The sequence below is a fragment of the Mesoplodon densirostris genome, chromosome 4 (genome assembly GCF_025265405.1).
Source record: "Mesoplodon densirostris isolate mMesDen1 chromosome 4, mMesDen1 primary haplotype, whole genome shotgun sequence".
Taxonomy (NCBI): Eukaryota; Metazoa; Chordata; class Mammalia; order Artiodactyla; family Ziphiidae; genus Mesoplodon; species Mesoplodon densirostris.
Window position 1 is genome coordinate 160,902,205 of NC_082664.1, and position 23,022 is coordinate 160,925,226.

The following is a 23,022-nucleotide window of genomic DNA, read 5'->3' on the forward strand; positions in this document are numbered from 1 at the left end:
TGATTTCCATAGTGAAGGTTTCCTGAAATCTAAGACTTTCATCCACCAATCTCAACTCTATTAATCCAGGTCTTTCATAGAGAGCTTCTTTCTTTCTCTCCATTCAAGGAAGAAAAAATGCCAAGGATGTTATATGTTGATGTTCACCGCTGACAAAAACTCAGAGAGCAAGAGTCTCACTGGGAACTGCAAGAAACGGAGGCTTTGAGCTAAAGCACAACACTTTCCACAATGCTCTTTTCTCATGATGTTGCTCTGGATTTTTGATAAGACTGGACTCCTCCAGACTAGCTCCAGCTAAAAGCATCGCTCTTCTGAGCATCTAGTTCTCAACGGGAGAGAAGTCTGAGTTTATTTCATATTAATGCATTCTGAGTTTGCTTCTTTACCACTGTTTTCCTGATTTCAATTAGCTAATGGCTGACGATGAAAATTAAATCACGTGACTTAATCCCAGATTCACTAAAGCAATTCTGTATTTGCTACTTCAGAGTGGACACAGCAGAAGTACTAGATGGTCACAAGTACTTCAATAAACCAGTCTAAACATTACATTAACAAAAATCTAGTAAGGGGCTTCCCTGGTGGCACAGTGGTTGAGAGTCCACCTGCCGATGCAGAGGACACGGGTTCGTGCCCCGGTCCGGGAAGATCCCACATACCACGGAGCGGCTGGGCCCGTGAGCCATGACCGCTGAGCCTGCGCGTCCCGAGCCTGTGCTCCGCAACGGGAGAGGCCACAACAGTGAGAGGCCCGTATACCGCAAAAAAAAAAAAAAAAAAAAAAAAAAAAAAAAAAAAAAAAACAACCTAGTAAGGACTTTGGGGGAGAATATTTAACAGTAGAAAAATATGTTTAAGAGAAGGCTTGAATGTTCTTATTCTTAAGCCAGTATTCTATTAAGACTTTCTCAATGAAGCCATATAATACCAACAGCTTCTCTGATTTCTGGGCTAAATTTCTCAAAGGCCCACATGGGTACACACACTTATAATTTAAACATAATTCATTACTTCATTGTACTATTGACACTTGCTCATAGCACATCTGTCAAAACTTTCTTTTCTCAGTTTAAAAACTAAAGCTCTCCAATCCACCTCTGTGGGCTGCTGGTTATTTTAACACACATACTGCCCATTTCAAAATGAGACAAACACTGAGTCATTGGATCCCTGTTGGCTGATCTTCACTTTTAATGTAACACTCTCCAAGAGGAGCTAGGAAGAAAATCTGAATAATTTACTACACCAGAAGATTATCAAACTGAAAATAAAATTTTATTAAAAGTACTGTCAATGCAGGGACTTCCCTGGCGGTCCAATGGTTAAAGACTTCACCTTCCAATGCAGGGGGTGTGGGTTCAATTCCTGGTTGGGGAGGTAAGATCCCACATGCCTTGTGGCCAAAAAACCAGGGCATAAAACAGAAGCAATATTGTAAGGAGTTCCATAAAGACTTTAAAAATGGTCCACATTAAAAAAAAAATCTTAAAAAAAAAAGTATTGTCAATGGGAAGAGAACTTTTGGACTAACTAAAAATGCTTTGCTTTTTTTTGTTTTTGTTTTTTTTGCTTTTGGTTTGTTTTCTTTTTCCTTTAAACCAATGGTTCTGAACAAAGGTGATTCTAAACATGAGAATCACCTAGGCGGTCAGTGAAAATAGCCATTTCACCCCAGGAGACTGGATAGTGGTAGTATTGAAGCATATATATCTTGGAAAGAAATGGTCTAAATTTTTTTGAATTGTGCTCTGGTTAAGAACTACTGCTCTAAGCAAAATTCTTGATTACACTTTCATAAACAATATATGAAACTATTAATATCAAATGCTAGCTACTCCGACAGGGAAAGCAAACAAAATAATTCATAGATGGTTGCCTCTCTCTAGGTCCTTACTTTTCTAATCTTGACCCAGACTTCTACTCAGAGCCGGAAGTCAGGGAGACTAATGCACCCCAGGAAGTACTGTTTATCAGGGCAGAGTACAACCTAGTGAATCTGACTGCCAGGGAAATCCGAGCTCACCACTTCCTAAATGACCTTGGGGGAATTACTCAAATAATCTATACCTCAGTTTTCTCACCTATAAAAAGGGAATAATAACAGTAATTACCTTGTAGGGCTGATATGAGAATTAACTGAAATAATTCATATGAAGTACTTTTTCTAAAAAGTTTTTCTTTTTTTTTTAATTGAATTATAGTTGATTTACAATGTTGTGTTAGTTTCAGGTATACACCACAGTGATTCAGTTATATGTATATGTTTATCTATTCTTTTTCAGATTCTTTTCCCTTATAGGTTATTAAAAAATATTGAGTATTGGGGCTTCCCTGGTGGCGCAGTGGTTGAGAGTCCGCCTGCTGATGCAGGGGACACGGGTTCGTGCCCCGGTCTGGGAAGATCCCACATGTCGCGGAGCAGCTGGGCCCGTGAGCCATGGCCGCTGAGCCTGTGCGTCCGGAGCCTGTGCTCCGCAATGGGAGAGGCCACAACAGTGAGAGGCCTGTGTACAGCAAAAAAAAAAAAAAAAAAAAAAAAAATTGAGTATAGTTCCCTGTGCTATACAGTAGGTCCTTGTTGGTTATCTGTTTCATACATAATAGTGTGTAACTGATAATCCCAAACTCCTAATTTATCCCCTCCCTACCCCCTGCCTTTTCCCTTTGGTAACCATAAGTTTGTTTTCCATGTCAGTGGGTCTATTTCTGTTTTGTAAAGAAGCTCATTTGTATCTTTTTTTTTTTTTAGATTCCACATATAAGCGATATCATATGATATTTGCCTTTGTCTGGTTTATGAAGTACTTATTTTCTATTTAATACAGCAAGGATTTTCATAACTTATTTCATGATCTTTCATGTGATCGCCAGGCAAATGTTTCCCATTGTATAAGGACATAAAGTAAGACATGGAAACAAAATTATTTTTAAGCTAGTGAGAGAATAACTATGAAGATTTAAATTAGAACTTTATGCTTTTTGATTTTCAAGATCATTATTAATAATAATAACAAATCAGAAATTTTCAAATCAGAAATTACCCAAATAATTACTTTTCACTCTCATGTTATTGATGAAGCCAGCTTCCTTAAGGATAACTAAGATACCCTGAAGGTTTTATGAAAACTTCATATTCCAGTAAGTTCAAAACTGAGCAGTAATAAATAAAAAATATTTAAAGTACTGAAATGTTTAAAAATTATTATGCAATTGTTATCTTAAAAGAACAAGAAATAAAGTGAAATAAGTCAGAGAAAGATAAAAACTATGACATCATTTATATGTGGAATCTAAAAAATACAACAAACTAGTGAATAAAACAAAAAAGAAGCAGACTCACAGACATAGAGAACAAACTAGTGGTTACCAGTGGGGAGAGGGAAGTGGAGAGGGGCAATAAAGGGATGAGGGGAAAAAAAAGTTATTACAGGCTTACATGAAATCATGTGTGTGAAACTTCTGAAAACTAGAAAGCACTACAGAATTTAAAGAATCTTTCCTTCAATAAAAAAAATTTTTTTAAGACTTCAGTAAATTAGATTAAGAAAGAAATGAAAAAAGACAGAAGAAGCAATAATAAAAAAGCAATAAAAAACAAATCTTTCCTTGAACTTATATAATTAAAACCTGTTTTTAGAAAAGGGAATCCTCTTGCATTGTTGGTGGGAATGTAAATTGATACAGCCACTATAGAGAACAGTATGGAGGTTCCTTAAAAAACTAAAAACAGAACTATCATATGACCCAGCAATCCCACTACTGGGCATATACCCTGAGAAAACCATAATTCAGAAAGAGTTATGTACCACAATGTTCATTGCAGCTCTATTTACAATAGCCAGGACATGGAAGCAACCTAAGTATCCATCGACAGATGCATGGATAAAGAAGATGTGGCATGTATATACAATGGAATATTACTCAGCCATAAAAAGAAACGAAATTGAGTTATTTGTAGTGAGGTGGATGGACCTAGAGTCTGTCATACAGAGTGAAGTCAGAAAGAGAAAAATAAATACTGTATGCTAACACATATATATGGAATCTAAAAAAAAAAGGTTATGAAGAACCTAGGGGCAGGATGGGAATAAAGATGCAGACCTATTAGAGAATGGACTTGGGGACATGGGGAGGGGGAAGGGTAAGCTGGGACAAAGTGAGAGAGTGGCATGGACGTATATACACTACCAAATGTAAAACCGATAGCTAGTGGGAAGCAGCCGCATAGCACAGGGAGATCAGCTCAGTGCTTTGTGACCACCTAAAGGGGTGGGATAGGGAGGGTGGGAGGGAAGGAGGGAGATGCAAGAGGGAAGAGATATGGGGATATATGTATATGTATAGCTGATTCACTTTGTTATAAAGCAGAAACTAACACACCATTGTAAAGCAATTACATGCCAATAAAGATGTTAAAGAAAACAAAAAAAAAAGCTGCTTTTACAACAAAGTACCTAACTGGGTATTCTTATAGCAAAAATTGAAAATAATTCCAGGCTTAAATTCAAGGTGTCCATACACAAATTTGGCATTAAACTCAAGAAACATTACTGGTCCATGAACATGAAGTAACCCCCTAATAACAATACAACCAATACTTACAGAGTAGATGCAAAGACAAGTCATTATAGTTATAAATCTATCTATAGAATTTACAGATATTTAAGAAATTTAGCCATTTATACCAAATGCTATTTAAATCATTTGCTTAAAAGCACATTTAGAAGTAAGAAGCCCCAGCGGGATACGTACAGGCTGGAGCCAGTAATCTGTTCGGGCAGCTCTTTTCTTCTCCTCTTCAATCTGGAGGACGCATGAGACATTCATAAAATTACCTCTTTAAAATCCTCAATTTATTTCAAATAACATTCCATTTAGCAAAAGAACACCATAAAACACACTTCACAGAAGATCGATATAATTTGGAAGCTCTGAAAAACACAAACCTTTTTTGCAATTAGTTTTTGACTGAAAAAAAAAGCAACTTGGATTTAAGAAAATAAGTGATAGGCAAGTCAACTGACCAAGAAGATAAACGCAAACAACCTCTATTGAGTCAATACTGCAACGCCACCTGCCAGCATTACTCTGCCCTATCCCTGCTTCCTCCTCTGGACTGTCATGAGCTGGAAAACAGGTGATGTTTTCAGGGAGTAAAAACATAACTCTTACAGACCAATTCAGCACAGCATAGTTGGGTATACAGTTTGATGGCAAAGAGGAGCTTCCCTATTTGATAAGGATAATAAAGCCTGTGAATGGAGGGGAAGAAAAACACAACCAGGAGAGAAGTAAATGAAAGGGTGACCAAAAGGAAAACGTGCTGACCAGCCGACCTGGCTGTATCTCACACCTTTTTCTTTCTCAACTGCTCAGTTAACCCTAAGTACCTACTTTCAAAGGGACTGAACAATGTCGCTCTTTGGTTGATTCAAAACCTCATCTTAATTCCTCCAACTTTCCAATATGAACAAAAAATATTCTAAACTTGGCATGGTTATATTCTAAGCAGATAGATCTGGCTTTCCATTTTACTTTGAATTAAATTCAAAATGGCTTATAAGACCTCTGTGGTGTTGCCCGTTTCTCTCTCCAACCTCAAATGCCACCACTCTTGTGCTTACCATGCTCTAGACACCTGGATCTTCCCTTTGGATGCTGAACTAGAGATCTCCCCTGCCCTAGCGGGGGAACAAGCTATTTCCCCACTCCCTGCCCTCAGACCTCCTCAGCACATAGCATTTTGTAATTACTTATCCACTGGTTCACTTGGTCGTGGAATGCCTCCTTCACTAGGGTGAAAGCTCCATGACATGCAGGGACTGTGTTTTTCTCCCTACCCTACACATGCAGGACCTCACATGATGCCCAGCACGTAACAGCATCTCAGTATCTGCTGAATGATGGAATGACTACATCTCACAGCGTACACACGTTATATTATACTTTAAGCTTTTCTAACTGTCCTGCATTGTGTGAGGACTCAGTAACAGGGAAGACCAAACAGTTACCCCCATCCCTTCACAAATGAAGAAAAGGGATGAGGAAACCAGAGGAAATGATGTTACAGGGAAAAACCTTAGCTTCTTATATCCAATTATTCTTTCTCTTCGCCTTTTCTACTTATTTCATAAATTTATTGATAAGGGAAAGTGATGTGTTGGAAGGGAGAAAGGAATATTTAGGAATATATTAAGAACCTTCTGCAGAACAGCTCTAGAATTTCAGGTAAATTTAGAGCAAAGGTATAGCCCTAGATCCAGATACTCATAGGTTTTCACTGATTCATCATATAAACTTGGCCATCAGGTTAAATCAAATTAAAAATATGTCAGAGGGCTTCCCTGGTGGCGCAGTGGTTGAGAGTCCGCCTGCCGACGCAGGGGACATGGGTTCGTGCCCCGGTCTGGGAAGATCCCACATGCCGCGGAGTGGCTGGGCCCGTGAGCCATGGCCGCTGAGCCTGCGCGTCCGGAGCCTGTGCTCCGCAGCAGGAGAGGCCACAACAGTGAGAGGCCCACGTACCGCAAAAGAAAAAAAAAAAATATGTCAAAGCTTTCTCTCCTGGCCAGGAGGTGGTAAGTGGAAGTCAGAGGCAACAGGAAAGCCCAGGTTGGTGGGGGCATCCATGGAGGATGCCAATTTCATGAAGCCACCAAAGGTGAGCAGAGCTTTCATTTCTGGCTTCAATTACCACGAGGTTCTCCTAAACTAACTCTACTGACCATAATTTTATGGAGTGTTTTGAAGACAGCACTTGAGGCAAGAAAATAAACCTATCTAAGGAGGTTCCAGCTCCATTCAGATGGAACTACATCTAGGCTCTTTTTTCCTAACCTGGTATGAGCACATTTTTCTCACTTTATATTAATCTCATAATTGGTGAAACTATTTAACTTTCCTTCGTTGGAATCACATCATCCCCCTAACAGCTAGAGTTGACAAGCACTTCATAAAGCGTACCTCCATGATTTCATCGAGTGCAGATTTCTTCTTCTTCTTTTCTTTTGACTGAGCTGAGCTCTGGGAAGATTCCTTCCGTTTCACTGATGCTGCGTTCCCTACTGTTTTCAGAGCACTTGGTCCCAAAGAACTGATGGGAAGAGGAACCATGCTGTTAACAAAAACTGTGCAGACGTAGGCTTTATAATGTGCAAAAGGAACAACACAGAAGAAATCTGTTATATGGTTAGTTTCCAACAGATTAGTCAGAACTACGAAGGGCGTGTCCATCACTCACAGGACTGGGAGCACCATGAGAACATGGAACCCTTCCTGTCCCCCCACCTTCAGTTAGTGCCACTCTATCAGTGTGGCTGAGTGACGGATGACAGCATTGGCTTCAGGGTTGGGGCCACTAGGGTTTGTTTGATCCTACTTCTGCTGGGACCTTGAGCAATTAACTTTTCTAAGCCTCATTTCTTCACATATAAACGGGGAGAATAATGTGACCCAACTCTAGCTCAACCGTCAGGATTAAGTTGAGATGTTTGTAAAACAGCTGGTAGAAGTCCAGCACATTGCTACCAGTTCTATTTCTTTAAAGCAAAGGTATCAACATCCAATTAAAAATTTTTTTATCGTTCCCAATTGCCTAACGTCATCAGTATACATTCTAAGTTTCTGAGTGCCATCATAAAATTGTCACCACAGGCCCCAGAATGCCATCCCTGATTTATTACATATACTTGTCCTTCTGAACAATTTGCTATTGACTGAGCCATGCCCTGTGCTTCAAGCTTCTGCAAATCTGCAAATGCCTCTTTTATACCTAAAATAGTCTCTCCATTTATCTCCATTTGTTGAACTTCTTTAAGATCCATTCTTCATGAGGCTTCTTGGAATTTGTTGTTTTTGAACCGCCATAGCACTTTGGGGCAGGCATCCCACTCCACCTGGTATATAATCATTTGTATATATGACTCCTCTCTCACAGGAGGGGAGAGAACATATATATCCACATATATATATATATATTTTTCCCCCCTGTAAAGTAGCAGTAACTATCTTGTGACTCAGATAAAATAGATGCTCCATTAATATTTGCTGACTCACTGAATATTATCAGTCTAATTACTTAATTTGTCATACTTGTAAAATACAAAGAACACATATTTGCACAAAGCTACCATGGAAACAAGAAAAAAAGTGTGATTAATAGAAAATGCAGTACAGTTAATATTTTCCACTATTTGGACCTTTTCCTTCAGGCATTTAAAGGCAGCATTAGCTTTATTAGCAGCCGGATGACTGTAAGGACTTCCAGTGGAGCCTGCAGTCGACTGAAATCCCTGCTTCTTACATGGGGAGGCCGCAGGTCAGGACTCCCCCACCCTGTCCTCATGGAAGCCATTCTCTCTTTATCCAACTGGAAGGCTGTAAATTTACTCTTGTAACATTTCACTTACTAGGTTTTGTCCCATAGTTCAATCCTCTGACATATGTTTAAGTTCTAAGGTTGGTGACAACTGTAAATAATATACGTTGGTTGTGAACAGATAAGTCCAAATAAAGATAAACTCTTCAATGGGCTACTCAAAATAAATATTCTTTAGAGTTAAATGTACTTTGAGCTAGGAATCCACTGAATTTAGCAATAATTCCAGATGATAAACAACCACAATATGTCTATAGAAATAGGCACTAATGATCCCAGCAGAAGGGTAGTTAGGATTACGTGGCTATTTTGGGGTCTAGTAATTACTTCTTCCTTACATGTTCACAAACCACCTATTTCCTACTATAATCACGAGGAAAAGCTAGCTACTATTGTGTTCTGAAGATTTTTCTCCACTTTTAGAAAAAACATTTGCTTATTTTTCTGCTTTCTGCATCTTCTCACATTCTCCGTGATTCCTCAAATTTTATCAACAGTGAGTCGTCAAACACATTGATAAATTATTCAACATTTTGGTATTTGTTTCAGCTTGGAAATTTAACCCAGTTTAAAAATGGGCAATAGACAATTCTCCAAAGATCTATAAATGGCCAGAAAGCACATGAAAAGATGCTTAACATCACTAATCATTTGGAAACTGCAAATCAAAACCACAATAAAATACTACCCACACTCATTAGGATCGCTATTATAAAAAAATACAGAAAATAACAAGCACTGGCAAGGATGTGGAGAAACTGGAACCCTTGTGTAACTGCTGGTGGGAATGTGAAATACTGCAGCTGCTGTGGAAAACCTTTTAAAAGTTAAACACAGAATTACCATACAATCCAGCAATTCCACTTCCAGGTAAATACCCAAAGGAATTGAAAGCAGGGACTTGAACAGATATATGTACACCGATCTTTGGAAGAGCATTAATCACAGAGCCCAAAGGTAAAAACAACTCAAATGTTCACTGACAGATAAATGGATAAACAAACTGTGGTCTATATATACAGTGGGGTATTATTATTCAGATTAAAAAGGAACGAAATTCTGATCCATGCCACAACATGGAAAAACCCCAAAGAGCTTATGTTAAGTGAAAGAAGCCAGACACAAAAGGACAAACACTGTATGATTCCACTCAAATGAGGTAGTCAAATTCATAAAGACAGAAGAGTAGAACAGAGGTAACCAGGGGCTAAGGGGAAGTGTAGTGGGGAGTCATTTTTTAGTGGGTTCAGAGTTTCAGTTTTGGATGATGAAAAGATTTGGAGATGGATACCGGCGATGGTTTCACAACAATGTGAATCTACTTAATACCACTGAATTGTATACTTAAAAATGGACCATTTTATGTTATGTATATTTTACCATACAAGAAAACTAAACTGAATAGGAAAAATAAAGTTTTCTATTTCGAAAATATATTCAGCATTACTAAATGATTAAAATGTGAGAATCATCGGGAATAAAAAGATGAACAGAATAGCCCATCAGGATCTCATGATGTAGTGGGAGAACAGATACGGAGGGCATTCCAGGGAGAGAGAGAGCAGTAGATGCAAACGACGGTGAGACCACAGAGTGCTTAGGAGACAATTGGCTTAGCGGAGCTGTGGTGCAGATGGCAGGTGGTACACCTGTAAACATAACTAGAGGTTATCATATAGACGATATTGCCGAAACCCTTTAACAAGAGAAAGACATGGTAAGATTTGACGTTCAGAAAGGTCCTTTCTGCTTGTGATATCAAGAATCTCTAAGAGGGACTTCCCTGGTGGCAGACTGGTTAAGAATCTGCCTGCCAACATAGGGAACACGGGTTCAATCCCTGGTCCGGGAAGATCCCACGTGCCGCGGAGCAACTGAGCCCATGCACCACAACTACTGAGTCAGCGTGCCACAACTACGGAAGCCTGCGCACCTAGAACCCATGCTCCACAACAAGAGAAGCCACCACAATAAGAAGCCCACGCACCACAACGAAGAGTAGCCCCCACGCGCAGCAATGAAGATCCAACACAGCCAAAAGTTAATTAATTTTAAAAAAGAATCTCTTAGAGCTAAAAAGAATAAATGAAAAAGATAAAGAATGTTGATGAGACATGATGAAGGATAGTATTCTAGAAGATTAATAAAAACGGATAATAAATTTGAATACCTAGTTGAAAAGAATATTCTAGAAAAACAAAAATTATACAAATAATAAAAATTGAGAGCTTCCCTGGTGGCGCAGTGTTGAGAGTCCACCTGCCGATGCAGGGGACACGGGTTTGTGACCCGGTCCAGGAAGATCCCACATGCCGTGGAGCAGCTAGGCCTGTGAGCCATGGCCACTGAGCCTGCGCGTCTGGAGCCTGTGCTCCGCAACGGGAGAGGCCACAACAGTGAGAGGCCCATGTACCGAAAAAAAAAAAAAGAAAATAGTCAATTTGTTTCCAGCTTTGCTTTGTATGATATTTAATCTTACACCAGCTGCTGTACCAATAATGCCCCTCCAGCCCAAAAAAAGATTCTAGTAGAAAGGTGAGAGATTGAGACAGGGTCAAATGAGGTTAAAATCAAGGCAGGAAATGAACAGTAACAGACTGGAAATGGAACGGAAGACTTCTAGAACAGCCCTAGGATTCTGTTTTCAGTAACTGGAGTGGGCATGTGTGCAATTAAGAGACAGGGAAGGGCTTCCCTGGTGGCGCAGTGGTTGAGAGTCCGCCTGCCGATGCAGGGGACACGGGTTCGTGCCCCAGTCCAGGAAGATCCCACATGCTGTGGGGCGGCTGGGGCCGTGAGCCATGGCCGCTGAGCCTGCGCGTCCGGAGCCTGTGCTCCGCAACGGGAGAGGCCACAACAGTGAGAGGCCCACGTACAGAGAAAAAAAAAAAAAGAGAGACAGGGAAGCCACACCGATGTGGAGTTACTGAGCTGATGAGTTGTGGCCCAGGCAGTGTTATTCATGTGTATGAACGCAGCTGGAATCTTCATCAGTTACCTGTCAGACTGGGCCCAGTGCCAAGCCTTCCTGGAGACACGGAGGTGTGTGGAGGCCAGGCTGTGCCTGGAGACGGAAAACCAAAGACAGCGTGTGGCTGACAGGGTCTTGGTGCTCTGGTTGGGTGTCAGGCCTGAGCCTCTGAGGTAGGAGAGCCAAGTGCAGGACTTTGGTCCACCAGAGATATCCTGGCCCCATGCAATCTCTATAGGCGAGAGCTCTCCCAGAGATCTCCGTCTCAACGCTAAGACCCAGCTCAACTCAACGACCAGGAAGCTCCAGTGCTGGACACGCCATGCCAAACAACTAGAAACACAGGAACACAACCCCCCCAATTAGCAGAGGCTGCCTAAAATCATAACAAGTTCACAGATATCTCAAAACACACCACCGGACACAGTCCTGCCCACCAAAAGACAAGATCCAGCCTCATCCACCAGTACACAAGCACTAGTCGCCTCCACCAGGAAGCCTACACAAGCCACTGAGCCAACCTTACCCACTGGGGGCAGACACCAAAAACAATGGGAACTACTAATCTGCAGCCTGTGAAAAGGAGATCCCCAAACACAGTAATTTTAGCAAAATGAGAAGACAGAGAAATGTGCAGCAGATGAAGGAGAAAAGTATGAAGAGGAAATAGGCAGTCTACCTGAAAAGAATTGGGAGTAATGATAGTAAAGATGATCCAAAATGTTGGAAATAGAATGGAGAAAATGCAACAAATGTTTAACAAGGAACTAGAAGAACTAAAGAGCAAACAAACAATGATGAACAACACAATAAAGGAAATTTAAAATTCTCTAGAAGGAACCAATAGCAGAATAACTGAGGCAGAAGAACAGATAAGTGACCTGGAAGATAAAATAGTGGAAATAACTACTGCAGAGCAGAAAAAAGAAAAAAAAATGAAAAGAATTGAGGACAGTCTCAGAGACCTCTGGGCCAATATTAAACACACCAACATTCGAATTATACAGGTCCCAGAAGAAGAAGAGAAAAAGAAAGAGACTGAGAAAATATATGAAGAGATTATAGTTGAAAACTTCCATAATATGGGAAAGGAAATAGTCAATTAAGTCCAGAAAGTGCAGAGTCCCACACAGGATAAGTCCAAGGAGAAACACGCCAAGACAAATATTTTTTTTTTTTTTTTTTCTTTTTCCATTTTTTTTTATTAGTTTCTGCTTTATAACAAAGTGAATCAGTCATACATATACATCTGTTCCCACATCCCCTCCCTCATGCATCTCCCTCCCTCCCACCCTCCCTATCCCTCCCCTCCAGGCAGTCACAAAGCACCGAGCTGATCTCCCTGTGCTCTGCGGCTGCTTCCCACTATCTATCTAGCCTACGTTTGGTAGTGTATATATGTCCATGCCTCTCTTTCGCTTTGTCACAGCTTACCCTTCCCCCTCCCCATATCCTCAAGTCCATTCTCAAGTAGGTCTGTGTCTTTATTCCCGTTTTACCCCTAGGTTCTTCATGACATTTTTTTTTCTTATATTCCATATATATGTGTTAGCATACGGTATTTGTCTTTCTCTTTCTGACTTACTTCACTCTGTATGACAGACTCTAGGTCTATCCACCTCATTACAAAAAGCTCAGTTTCGTTTCTTTTTATGGCTGAGTAATATTCCATTGTATATATGTGCCACATCTTCTTTATCCATTCATCCGATGATGGACACTTAGGTTGTTTCCAGCTCCGGGCTATTGTGAATAGAGCTGCAATGAACATTTTGGTACATGTCTCTTTTTGAATTATGGTTTTCTCTGGGTATATGCCTAGTAGTGGGATTGCTGGATCATATGGTAGTTCTATTTTTAGTTTTTTAAGGAACCTCCATACTGTTCTCCATAGTGGCTGTACCAATTCACATTCCCACCAGCAGTGCAAGAGTGTTCCCTTTTCTCCACACCCTCTCCAGCATTTATTTTTTTTATTTTTTTTTTTTTCTTTTTTTTTGCTGTACGCGGGCCTCTCACTGCTGTGGCCTCTCCCGTTGCGGAGCACAGGCTCCGGACACACAGGCTCCGCGGCCATGGCTCGCGGGCCCAGCCGCTCCGCGGCATGTGGGATCTTCCGGGATCGGGGCACGAACCCGTGTCCCCTGCATCGGCAGGCGGACTCTCAACCACTGCGCCACCAGGGAAGCCCTCCAGCATTTATTGTTTCTAGATTTCTTGATGATGGCCATTCTGACTGGTGTGAGATGATATCTCATTGTAGTTTTGATTTGCATTTCTCTAATGATTAATGATGTTGAGCATTCTTTCATGTGTTTGTTGGCAGTCTGTATATCTTCTTTGGAGAAATGCCTATTTAAGTCTTCTGCCCATTTTTGGATTGGGTTGTTTGTTTTTTTGTTATTGAGCTGCATGAGCTGTTTATAAATTTTGGAGATTAATCCTTTGTCAGTTGCTTCATTTGCAAATATTTTCTCCCATTCTGAGGGTTGTCTTTTGGTCTTGTTTATGGTTTCCTTTGCTGTGCAAAAGCTTTGAAGTTTCATTAGGTCCCATGTGTTTATCTTTGTTTTTATTTCCATTTCTCTAGGAGGTGGGTCCAAAAGGATCTTGCTGTGATTTATGTCATAGAGTGTTCTACCTATGTTTTCCTCTAAGAGTTTGATAGTTTCTGGCCTTACATTTAAGTCTTTAATCCATTTTGAGCTTATTTTTGTGTATGGTGTTAGGGAATGATCTAATCTCATACTTTTACATGTCCCTGTCCAGTTTTCCCAGCACCACTTATTGAAGAGGCTGTCCTTTCTCCACTGTACAGTCCTGCCTCCTTTATCAAAGATAAGTTGGCCATATGTGCGTGGGTTTATCTCTGGGCTTTCTATCCTGATCCACTGATCTATCTTTCTGTTTTTATGCCAGTACCACACTGTCTTAATCACTGTAGCTTTGTAGTATAGTCTGAAGTCAGGGAGCCTGATTCCTCCAGCTCCTTTTTTCGTTCTCAAGATTGCTTTGGCTATTCGGGGTCTTTTGTTTTTCCAAACAAATTTTGAAATTTTTTGTTCTAGTTCTGTGAAAAATGCCAGTGGTAGTTTGATAGGGATTGCATTGAATCTGTAGATTGCTTTGGGTAGTAGAGTCATTTTCACAATATTGATTCTTCCAATCCAGGAGCATGGTATATCTCTCCATCTGTTTGTATCATCTTTAATTTCTTTCATCAGTGTCTTATAATTTTCTGCATACAGGTCTTTTGTCTCCTTAGGTAGGTTTATTCCTAGATATTTTATTCTTTTTGTTGCAATGGTAAATGGGAGTGTTTTCTTGATTTCATTTTCAGATTTTTCATCATTAGTGTACAGGAATGCCAGAGATTTCTGTACATTAATTTTGTAACCTGCTACTTTACCAAATTCATTGATTAGCTCTAGTAGTTTTTCGGTAGCATCTTTAGGATTCTCTATGCCAAGACACATATTAATCAAACTATCAAAAATTAAATACAAAGAACAAATATTAAAAGCAGCAAGTGAAAAGCAACAAATAACATACAAGGGAATCCCCATAAGGTTAACAGCTAATTTTTCAGCAGAAACTCTGAAAGCCAGAAGGGAGTGGCAGTACATATTTGAAGTGATGAAAGGGAAAAACCTACAACCAAGATTACTCTACCCAGCAAGGATCTCATTTACATTTGACACAGAAATTAAAACCTTTACAGACAAGCAAAAGCTAAGAGAATTCAGCACCAACAAACCAGCTTTACAACAAATGTTAAAGGAACTTCTTTAGGCAGGAAACACAAGAGAAGAAAAATACCTACAAAAACAAACCCAAAACAATTAAGAAAATGGTAATAGGAACATACATATTGATAACTACCTTAAATGTAAGTGGATTAAATGCTCCCACCAAAAGACATAGACTGGCTGAATGAATACAAAAATAAGACCTATATATATGCTGTCTACAAGAGACCCACTTCAGACCTAGGGACACATACAGACTGAAAGTGAGGGGAGAGAAAAAGATATTCCATGCAAATGGAAATCAAAAGAAAGCTGGAGTAGCAATTCTCATATCAGACAAAACAGAGTTTAAAAATAAAGACTATTACAAGAGACAAAGAAGGACATTACATAATGATCAAGGGATCAACCCAAGAAGATATAACAATGGTAAATATTTATGCACCCAACATAGGAGCACCTCAATACATAAGGCAAATGCTAACAGCCATAAAAGGGGAAATCAACAGTAGCACAATAATAGTAGGGAACTTTAACACCCCACCTTCACCAATGGACAGATCATCCAAAATGAAAATAAATAAGGAAACACAAGCTTTAAATGACACATAAAACAAGGTGGACTTAACTGATATTTATAGGACATTCTATCCAAAAACAGAAGAATACACTTTTTTCTCAAGTGCTCATGGAACATTCTCCAGGATAGATCATATCTTGGGTCACAAATCAAGCCTTGGTAAATTTAAGAAAATTGAAATGGTATCAAGTATCTTTTCAAACCACAATACTATGAGACTAGATATGAATAACAGGAAAAAACCTGTAAAAATACAAATACAAGGAGGTTAAACAATACACTACTAAATAACCAAGAGATCACTGAAGAAATCAAAGAGGAAATGAAAAAAGAACCTAGAAACAAATGACAATGAAAACACGACATCCCAAATCTATGGGATGCAGCAAAAGCAGTTCTAAGAGGGAAGCTTATGGCAATACAATCCTACCTCAAGAAACAAGAAAAACCTCAAATAAACAACCTAACCTTACACCTAAAGCAATTAGAGAAAGAAAAACCAAAAAACCCCAAAGTTAGCAGAAGGAAAGAAATCATAAAAATCAGATCAGAAATAAATGAAAAAGAAATTAAGGAAACGATCGCAAAGATCAATAAAACTAAAAGCTGGTTCTTTGAGAAGATAAACAAAATTGATAAACCATTAGCCAGACTCATCAAGAAAAAAAGGGAGAACACTCAAATCAACAGAATTAGAAATGAAAAGGAGAAGTGGGCTTCCCTGGTGGCGCAGTGGTTGAGAGTCCGCCTGCCGATGCAGGGGACACGGGTTCGTGCCCCGGTCTGGGAGGATCCCACATGCCGCGGAGCGGCTGAGCCCGTGAGCCATGGCCGCTGAGCCTGCAATTCCGGAGCATGTGCTCCACGACGGGAGAGGCCACAATGGTGAGAGGCCCGCGTACCTCAAAAAAAAAAAAAAAATAAGAAGAAGAAAAATAAGAAAAAAGACAAAGGAGAAGTAACAACTGACACTGCAGAAATGCTAAGGATCATAAGAGCTTACTGCAAGCAACTACATGCCAATAAAATGGACAACGTGGAAGAAATGGACAAATTCTTAGAAAAGCACAACCTTCTGAGACTGAACCAGGAATAAATAGAAAATATAAACAGACCAATCACAAGCACTGAAATTGAAACTGTGATTAAAGATCTTCCAAATGACAAAAGCCCAGGACCAGATGGCTTCACAGGCAAATTCTATCAAACAGTTAGAGAAGAGCTAACACCTATCCTTCTCAGACTCTTCCAAAATATGGCAGAGGGAGGAACACTCCCAAACTCATTCTACGAGGCCACCATCACCCTGATACGAAAACCAAAGATATCACAAAAAAAGAAAACTACAGGCCAATATCACTGATGAATATAGATGCAAAAATCCTCAACAAAATACTAGGAAACAGAATCTAACAGCACATTAAAAGGATCATACAGCATGATCAAGTGGCATTTATCCCAGGAATGCAAGGATTCTTCAATATATGCCAATGAATCAATGTGATACACCATAATAACAAATTGAAGGAGAAAAACCATATGATCATCTCAATAGATGCAGAAAAAGCTTTTGACAAAATTCAACACCCATTTATGATAAAAACTCTCCAGAAAGTAGGCATAGAGGGAACTTACCTCAACATAATAAAGGCCATATATGACAAACCCATAGCCAACATCATTCTCAATGGTGAAAAACTGAAACCATTTCCTCTAAGATCAGGAACAAGACAAGGTTGCCCACTCTCACTGCTACTATTCAACTTAGTTTTGGAAGTTTTAGCCACAGCAATCAGAGAAGAAAAAGAAATAAAAGGAATCCAAATCGGAAAAGAAGAAGTAAAACTGTCACTGTTTGCAGATGACATGATACTATACACAGAGAATCCTAAAGATGCTACCAGAAAACTACTGGAGCCAATCAATGAATTTGGTAAAGGAGCAGGATACAAAATTAATGCACAGCAATCTCTTGCATTTCTATACACTAATGATGAAAAATCTGAAAGAGAAATTAAGGAAACACTCCCATTTACCATTGCAACAAAAAGAATAACATACCCAGGAATAAATCTACCTAAGGAGGCAAAGACCTGTATGCAGAAAATTGTAAGACACTGATGAAAGAAATTAAAGATGATACAAACAGATGGAGAGATACATCATGTTCTTGGATTGGAAGACTCAACATTGTGAAAATGACTCTACTACCCAAAACAATCTACAGATTCAATGCAATCCCTGTCAAACTACCAATGGCCTTTTTCACAGAACTAGAACAAAATTTTTCACAATTTGTATGGAACCACAAAAGACCCCGAATAGCCAAAGCAATCCTGGGAAAGAAAAACGGAGCTGGAGGTATCAGGCTCCCTGACTTCAGACTATACTACAAAGCTACAGTAATCAAGACAGTATGGTACTGGCACAAAAACAGAAGTATAGGTCAATGGAACAGGATAGAAAGCCCAAAGATAAACCCATGTACATATGGTCACCTTATCTTTGATAAAGGAAGCAAGAATATACAATAGAGAAAAGACAGCCTCTTTAATAAGTGGTGCTGGGAAAACTGGACAGCTACATGTAAAAGAATGAAATTAGAACACTCCTTAACACCAAACACAAAAATAAACAAAATGGATTAAAGGCCTAAATGTAAGGCCAGACACTATAAAACTCTTAGAGGAAAACATAGGCAGAACACTCTATGACATAATCACAGCAAGATCCTTTTTGACCCACCTCCTAGAGAAATGGAAATAAAAAGAAAAATAAACAAATGGGACCTAATGAAACTTCAAAGCTTTTGCACAGCAAAGGACACCATAAACAAGACGAAAAGACAACTCTCAGAATGGGAGAAAATATTTGCAAGCACAGCAACTGACAAAGGATTAATCTCCAAAATATACAAGCAGCTCATGCAGCTCAATATCAAAAAAACAAACAACCCAATCCAAAAATGGGCAAAAGACCTAAATAGACATTTCTCCAAAGAAGATATACAGATTGCCAGCAAACACATGAAAGGATGCTCAACATCATTAATCATTAGAGAAATGCAAATCAAAACTACAATGAGGGATCACCTCACACCGGTCAGAATGGCCATCATCAAAAAATCTAGAAACAATAAATGCTGGAGAGGGTGTGGAGAAAAGGGAACACTCTTGCACTGTTGGTGGAAATGTAAATTGATACAGCCACTATGGAGAACAATATGGAGGTTTCTTAAAAAACTAAAAATAGAACTACCATATGACCCAGCAATCTCACTACTGGGCATATACCCTGAGAAAAACATAATTCAAAAAGAGTCATGTACCACAATGTTCATTGTAGCACTATTTACAATAGCCAGTATATGGAAGCATGCTAAGTGTCTATCGACAGATGAATGGATAAAGAAGATGTGGCACATATATACAATGGAATATTACTCAGCCATAAAAAGAAACGAAACTGAGCTATTTGTAATGAGGTGGATAGACCTAGAGTCTGTCATACAGAGTGAAGTAAGTCAGAAAGAGAAAGACAAATACCGTATGCTAACACATATATATGGAATTTAAGAAAAAAAAATGTCATGAAGAACCTAGGGGTAAAACAGGAATAAAGACACAGACCTACTTGAGAATGGACTTGAGGATATGGGGAGGGGGAAGGGTAAGCTGTGACAAAGCGAAAGAGAGGCATGGACATATATACAGTACCAAACGTAAGGTAGATAGATAGTGGGAAGCAGCCGCACAGCACAGGGAGATCAGCTCAGTGCTTTGTGACCGCCTGGAGGGGTGGGATAGGGAGGGTGGGAGGGAGGGAGACGCAAGAGGGAAGGGATGGGGGAACAGATGTATATGTATGACTGATTCACTTTGTTATAAAGCAGAAACTAATAATAAAAAAGAAGAAGATGTGGCAAATATATACCATGGAATATTACTCAGCCATAAAAAGAAACGAAATTGAGTTATTTGTAGTGAGGTGGATGGAACTAGAGTCTGTCCTACAGAGTGAAGTAGGTCAGAAAGAGAAAAAGAAACACTGTTTGCCAACACATATATATGGAATCTAAAAAAAAAAAAGGTTCTGAAAAACCTAGGGGCAGGACAGGAATAAAGATGGAGACATAGAGAATGGACTTGAGGACACAAGGACGGGCAAGGGTAAGCTGGGACAAAGTGAGAGAGTGGCATGGACATATATACACTACCAAATGTAAAGTAGATAGCTAGTGGGAAGCAGCCACATAGCACAGGGAGATCAGGTCGGTGCTTTATGACCACCTAGAGGAGTGGGATAGGGAGGGTGGGAAGGAGATGCAATAGGGAGGGGATATGGGGATATATGTATACATACAGCTGATTCACTTCGTTATACAGCAGAAACTAACACAACATTGTAAAGCAATTATACTCAATAAAGATGTTAAAAAAAAAGAGAGGGAAGCCCAAAGGAAAAACAGAAGTGAGAACTGAGTAACCTTTGTTCCAGCAATGGGGAAGCAGGGCATATCTCTGTGCCTCACACAGCCTAAATTATCCATTTTTGATATCTAGATCACTTAGTTAATTCTGGGTTTTAAATATATGAGATATTAATCAACAGGAAAATAAATCCGAACCTCTAAAAAAATATACCATAATTTCAGAAAAAGAAAACTTAGATAGTCTCTCCATTGTATTATCTGCGACACTATTTTCACATTATTATAGACAGTTGAGACTGAAGTCACAGAACTTGGTCAAATAAAACTAATGTTTTTACTAACAAAATCACAGTTTGGCATAGGGATGTAATAGGCTGAATAGCAGACCCCCAAAGCTGTCAGGTCCTCATCCTTGGAACCTATAAATGTTACCTTATTTGGAAAAAGGGTCTTTGCAAATGGGATTAAGTTAAAGATTTTGAAATGAGATTGTTCTGGATTATCTGGGTTGGCTCTAACTGCAACCACATGCATCCTTTAAGAGGGAAGCAGGGACTTCCCTGGTGGCACAATGGTTAAGAATCCGCCTGCCAATGCAGGGGACATGGGTTCAATCCCTGGTCCAGGAAGATCCCACATGCCGTGGAGCAAATAAGCCCATGCACCACAACTACTGAGCCTGCACTCTAGAGCCAGCGAGCCACAACTACTGAAGCCCGCGCGCCTAAAGCCCGAGCTTCGCAACAAGAGAAACCACTACAATGAGAAGACCGCACACTGCAACGAAGAGTAGCCCCCGCTCAATGCAACTAGAGAAAGCCCACACACAGCAACCAAGACCCAACACAACCAAATAAATAAATAAATACATAAATAAAAATTAAATTAAAAAATAAATTAAGAGAAAAAGAGGGAAGCAGAGGGGGATGACACACAGAGGGGAAGGTGATGTGAAGACAGAGCAGAGATAAATCTGAAGGGATGCAACCCAAAGCCCAGGAATGCCTGCAGCCACCAGAAGCCGGAAGAGGTGAGGAACAGATTCTCCCCAGAGACTCTGGGGGGAGCACAGGCCTGCAGACACCTTGATTTTGGCTCAAGGATACTGATTTCAGAACTCTGGCCTCCAGAGACAGAATCAATTTCTGCTGTTTCAAGCCACCTAGTTTGTGGTAACTTGTTACAGCAGCCATAGAAAACTAACATAAGGGCGATCAATTTGGGGCCCAGTGGGACCAATCTCAACATTCATCTACACTTAGGAATAACAAATAATAAAGGAAAACAGAAACACATAAGGGTCCAAAACTATATGGCATGTGTTAAGATATACTCCAGCCTGTCTTCCTGGTCATATCACAGCAATATTTTGAAAATAAATTTTCTTTTCAAATGTATCATATATAGAACCCAATTCACCAATTTCTTCATGATAGCTAATACAGATGTTACTACTGAAACACTTTGATCAAAGTTAAGACAGCTGGCAAGTCATCCTGAAGCAGTTAGGCACTGCTGACTCAGACTGCCCGTCCCCTTCAATTCTCCTAGACACTTACTTAGTCATGCAAATAACCACTAGCCTGTAAACCAAAAAAAGAAAAGAAAATTGGAAACAAAAAACTGAGTTAGGTTAAATAAGCACCATGTAGAATATTAAGTAAAACAGCAAATCACCCAGCTTAAAACTAAATTCCAGTAGATACTGAATATACAGTGCCCTTCTGAATATCCTGTCTGAGTTATCTTTCACCTCCATAACCAAACTGCATGCACTGCACATCACAAGTATGCACAGATATTTGGTAAAAGAATATATGAGAACTGCAAGAGAAGACAACATGAAAAGTAGATATAAATACCTGACTATGTGCCATACCAGGGTTTGAAAGATTGCAGTTGAGGGCCAGATCCAGTCTGCTGCCTGTTCTTATAAATAAGATTTTATTGGAACACAGCCAAGCTCATTCACTTATGTATCATCTATGGCTGCATCCTCGCTCTGAGAGCAGGGTTAAGTGATGACAAAGACACATGGCCAACAAAGTCTAAAATATTTACTATGTGGCTCTTTATAGAAAAGGCTGGCCAAGTCTTGCTCAGTACCACACCATCTAGAAGGGAAGGCAATTATTACTGAGTGTCTACTAATGCACTTATATTCTACCAGGTGCTAAGGAGATAGATGAATAAGTTAGTCTCTGTTCTCAGAAAATCATAATAGAGCAGGTAAAACAACAAGTGTGTACTCCAGCTAACAAACTTGATGGTGGGCTATGACAGAACACTGAATAGTATTGCCATAGCACAGAAAGAACCTTGAAGTGGAGAAGCTTTCAGGGAGAAGTTAATGTTTACCATGTGAAGCATTTATAATGAAAATGAGCTTTTCCTTAAAAGATAGAATCAGCTCACCATAGGCAAATAAGAAAAAAAACAGTTCCTAAGAAAATAAAACAAAACAATCATTAAACAAAAAAGAAAAAGAGATGAAAATAACAACCAGAAAAAAATAATTCACAGTACTGCACCTTTTAAAATGTAGTAATCAACATTTCATCAAAATTTTCAGATTCTAAGATACCTGTTCACATAGCTCACCTTGATTTGGAAGATGCTCCTCCCGAACTACACGCTCCTTTATTCAAATTAAATGTAACTGGAAGAAAAGAATTGGTATTCCATATATATTTCAGGAAAATTATAATAAAACATCAGATATAATAAAACAAAATTATAATAAAAATTATAATAAATATCACAATGCAGCTACGTAGAAATTCATGGACATTTTGAATACATGAGAGCTGGAATGCTCCTACCCAGAGATCATAAACTCCTGTAAAATATACTGGACTGATGCTTACAGAGCTGGGAAAGACCATCATATGATGTAGCAGACAGCCTTGG

The 23,022-nt window shown here is 39.4% G+C and overlaps 1 protein-coding gene across 2 annotated transcripts in view; it reads right to left on the reverse strand.

Annotated features, from left to right (window-relative positions):
* KIN (Kin17 DNA and RNA binding protein) overlaps positions 1 to 23,022 on the reverse strand; it is a 51,400-nt gene that overhangs the window by 17,981 nt on the left and 10,397 nt on the right. For both annotated transcript variants that reach the window (XM_060095416.1, XM_060095415.1), the window contains exons 7-9: positions 22,714 to 22,771; positions 6,967 to 7,096; positions 4,756 to 4,806 (exon numbers count right to left, since the gene is read on the reverse strand). In XM_060095416.1, coding sequence (XP_059951399.1) covers positions 4,756 to 4,806; positions 6,967 to 7,096; positions 22,714 to 22,771 — 239 coding nt within the window. The remainder of the gene's footprint in view (positions 1 to 4,755; positions 4,807 to 6,966; positions 7,097 to 22,713; positions 22,772 to 23,022) is intronic.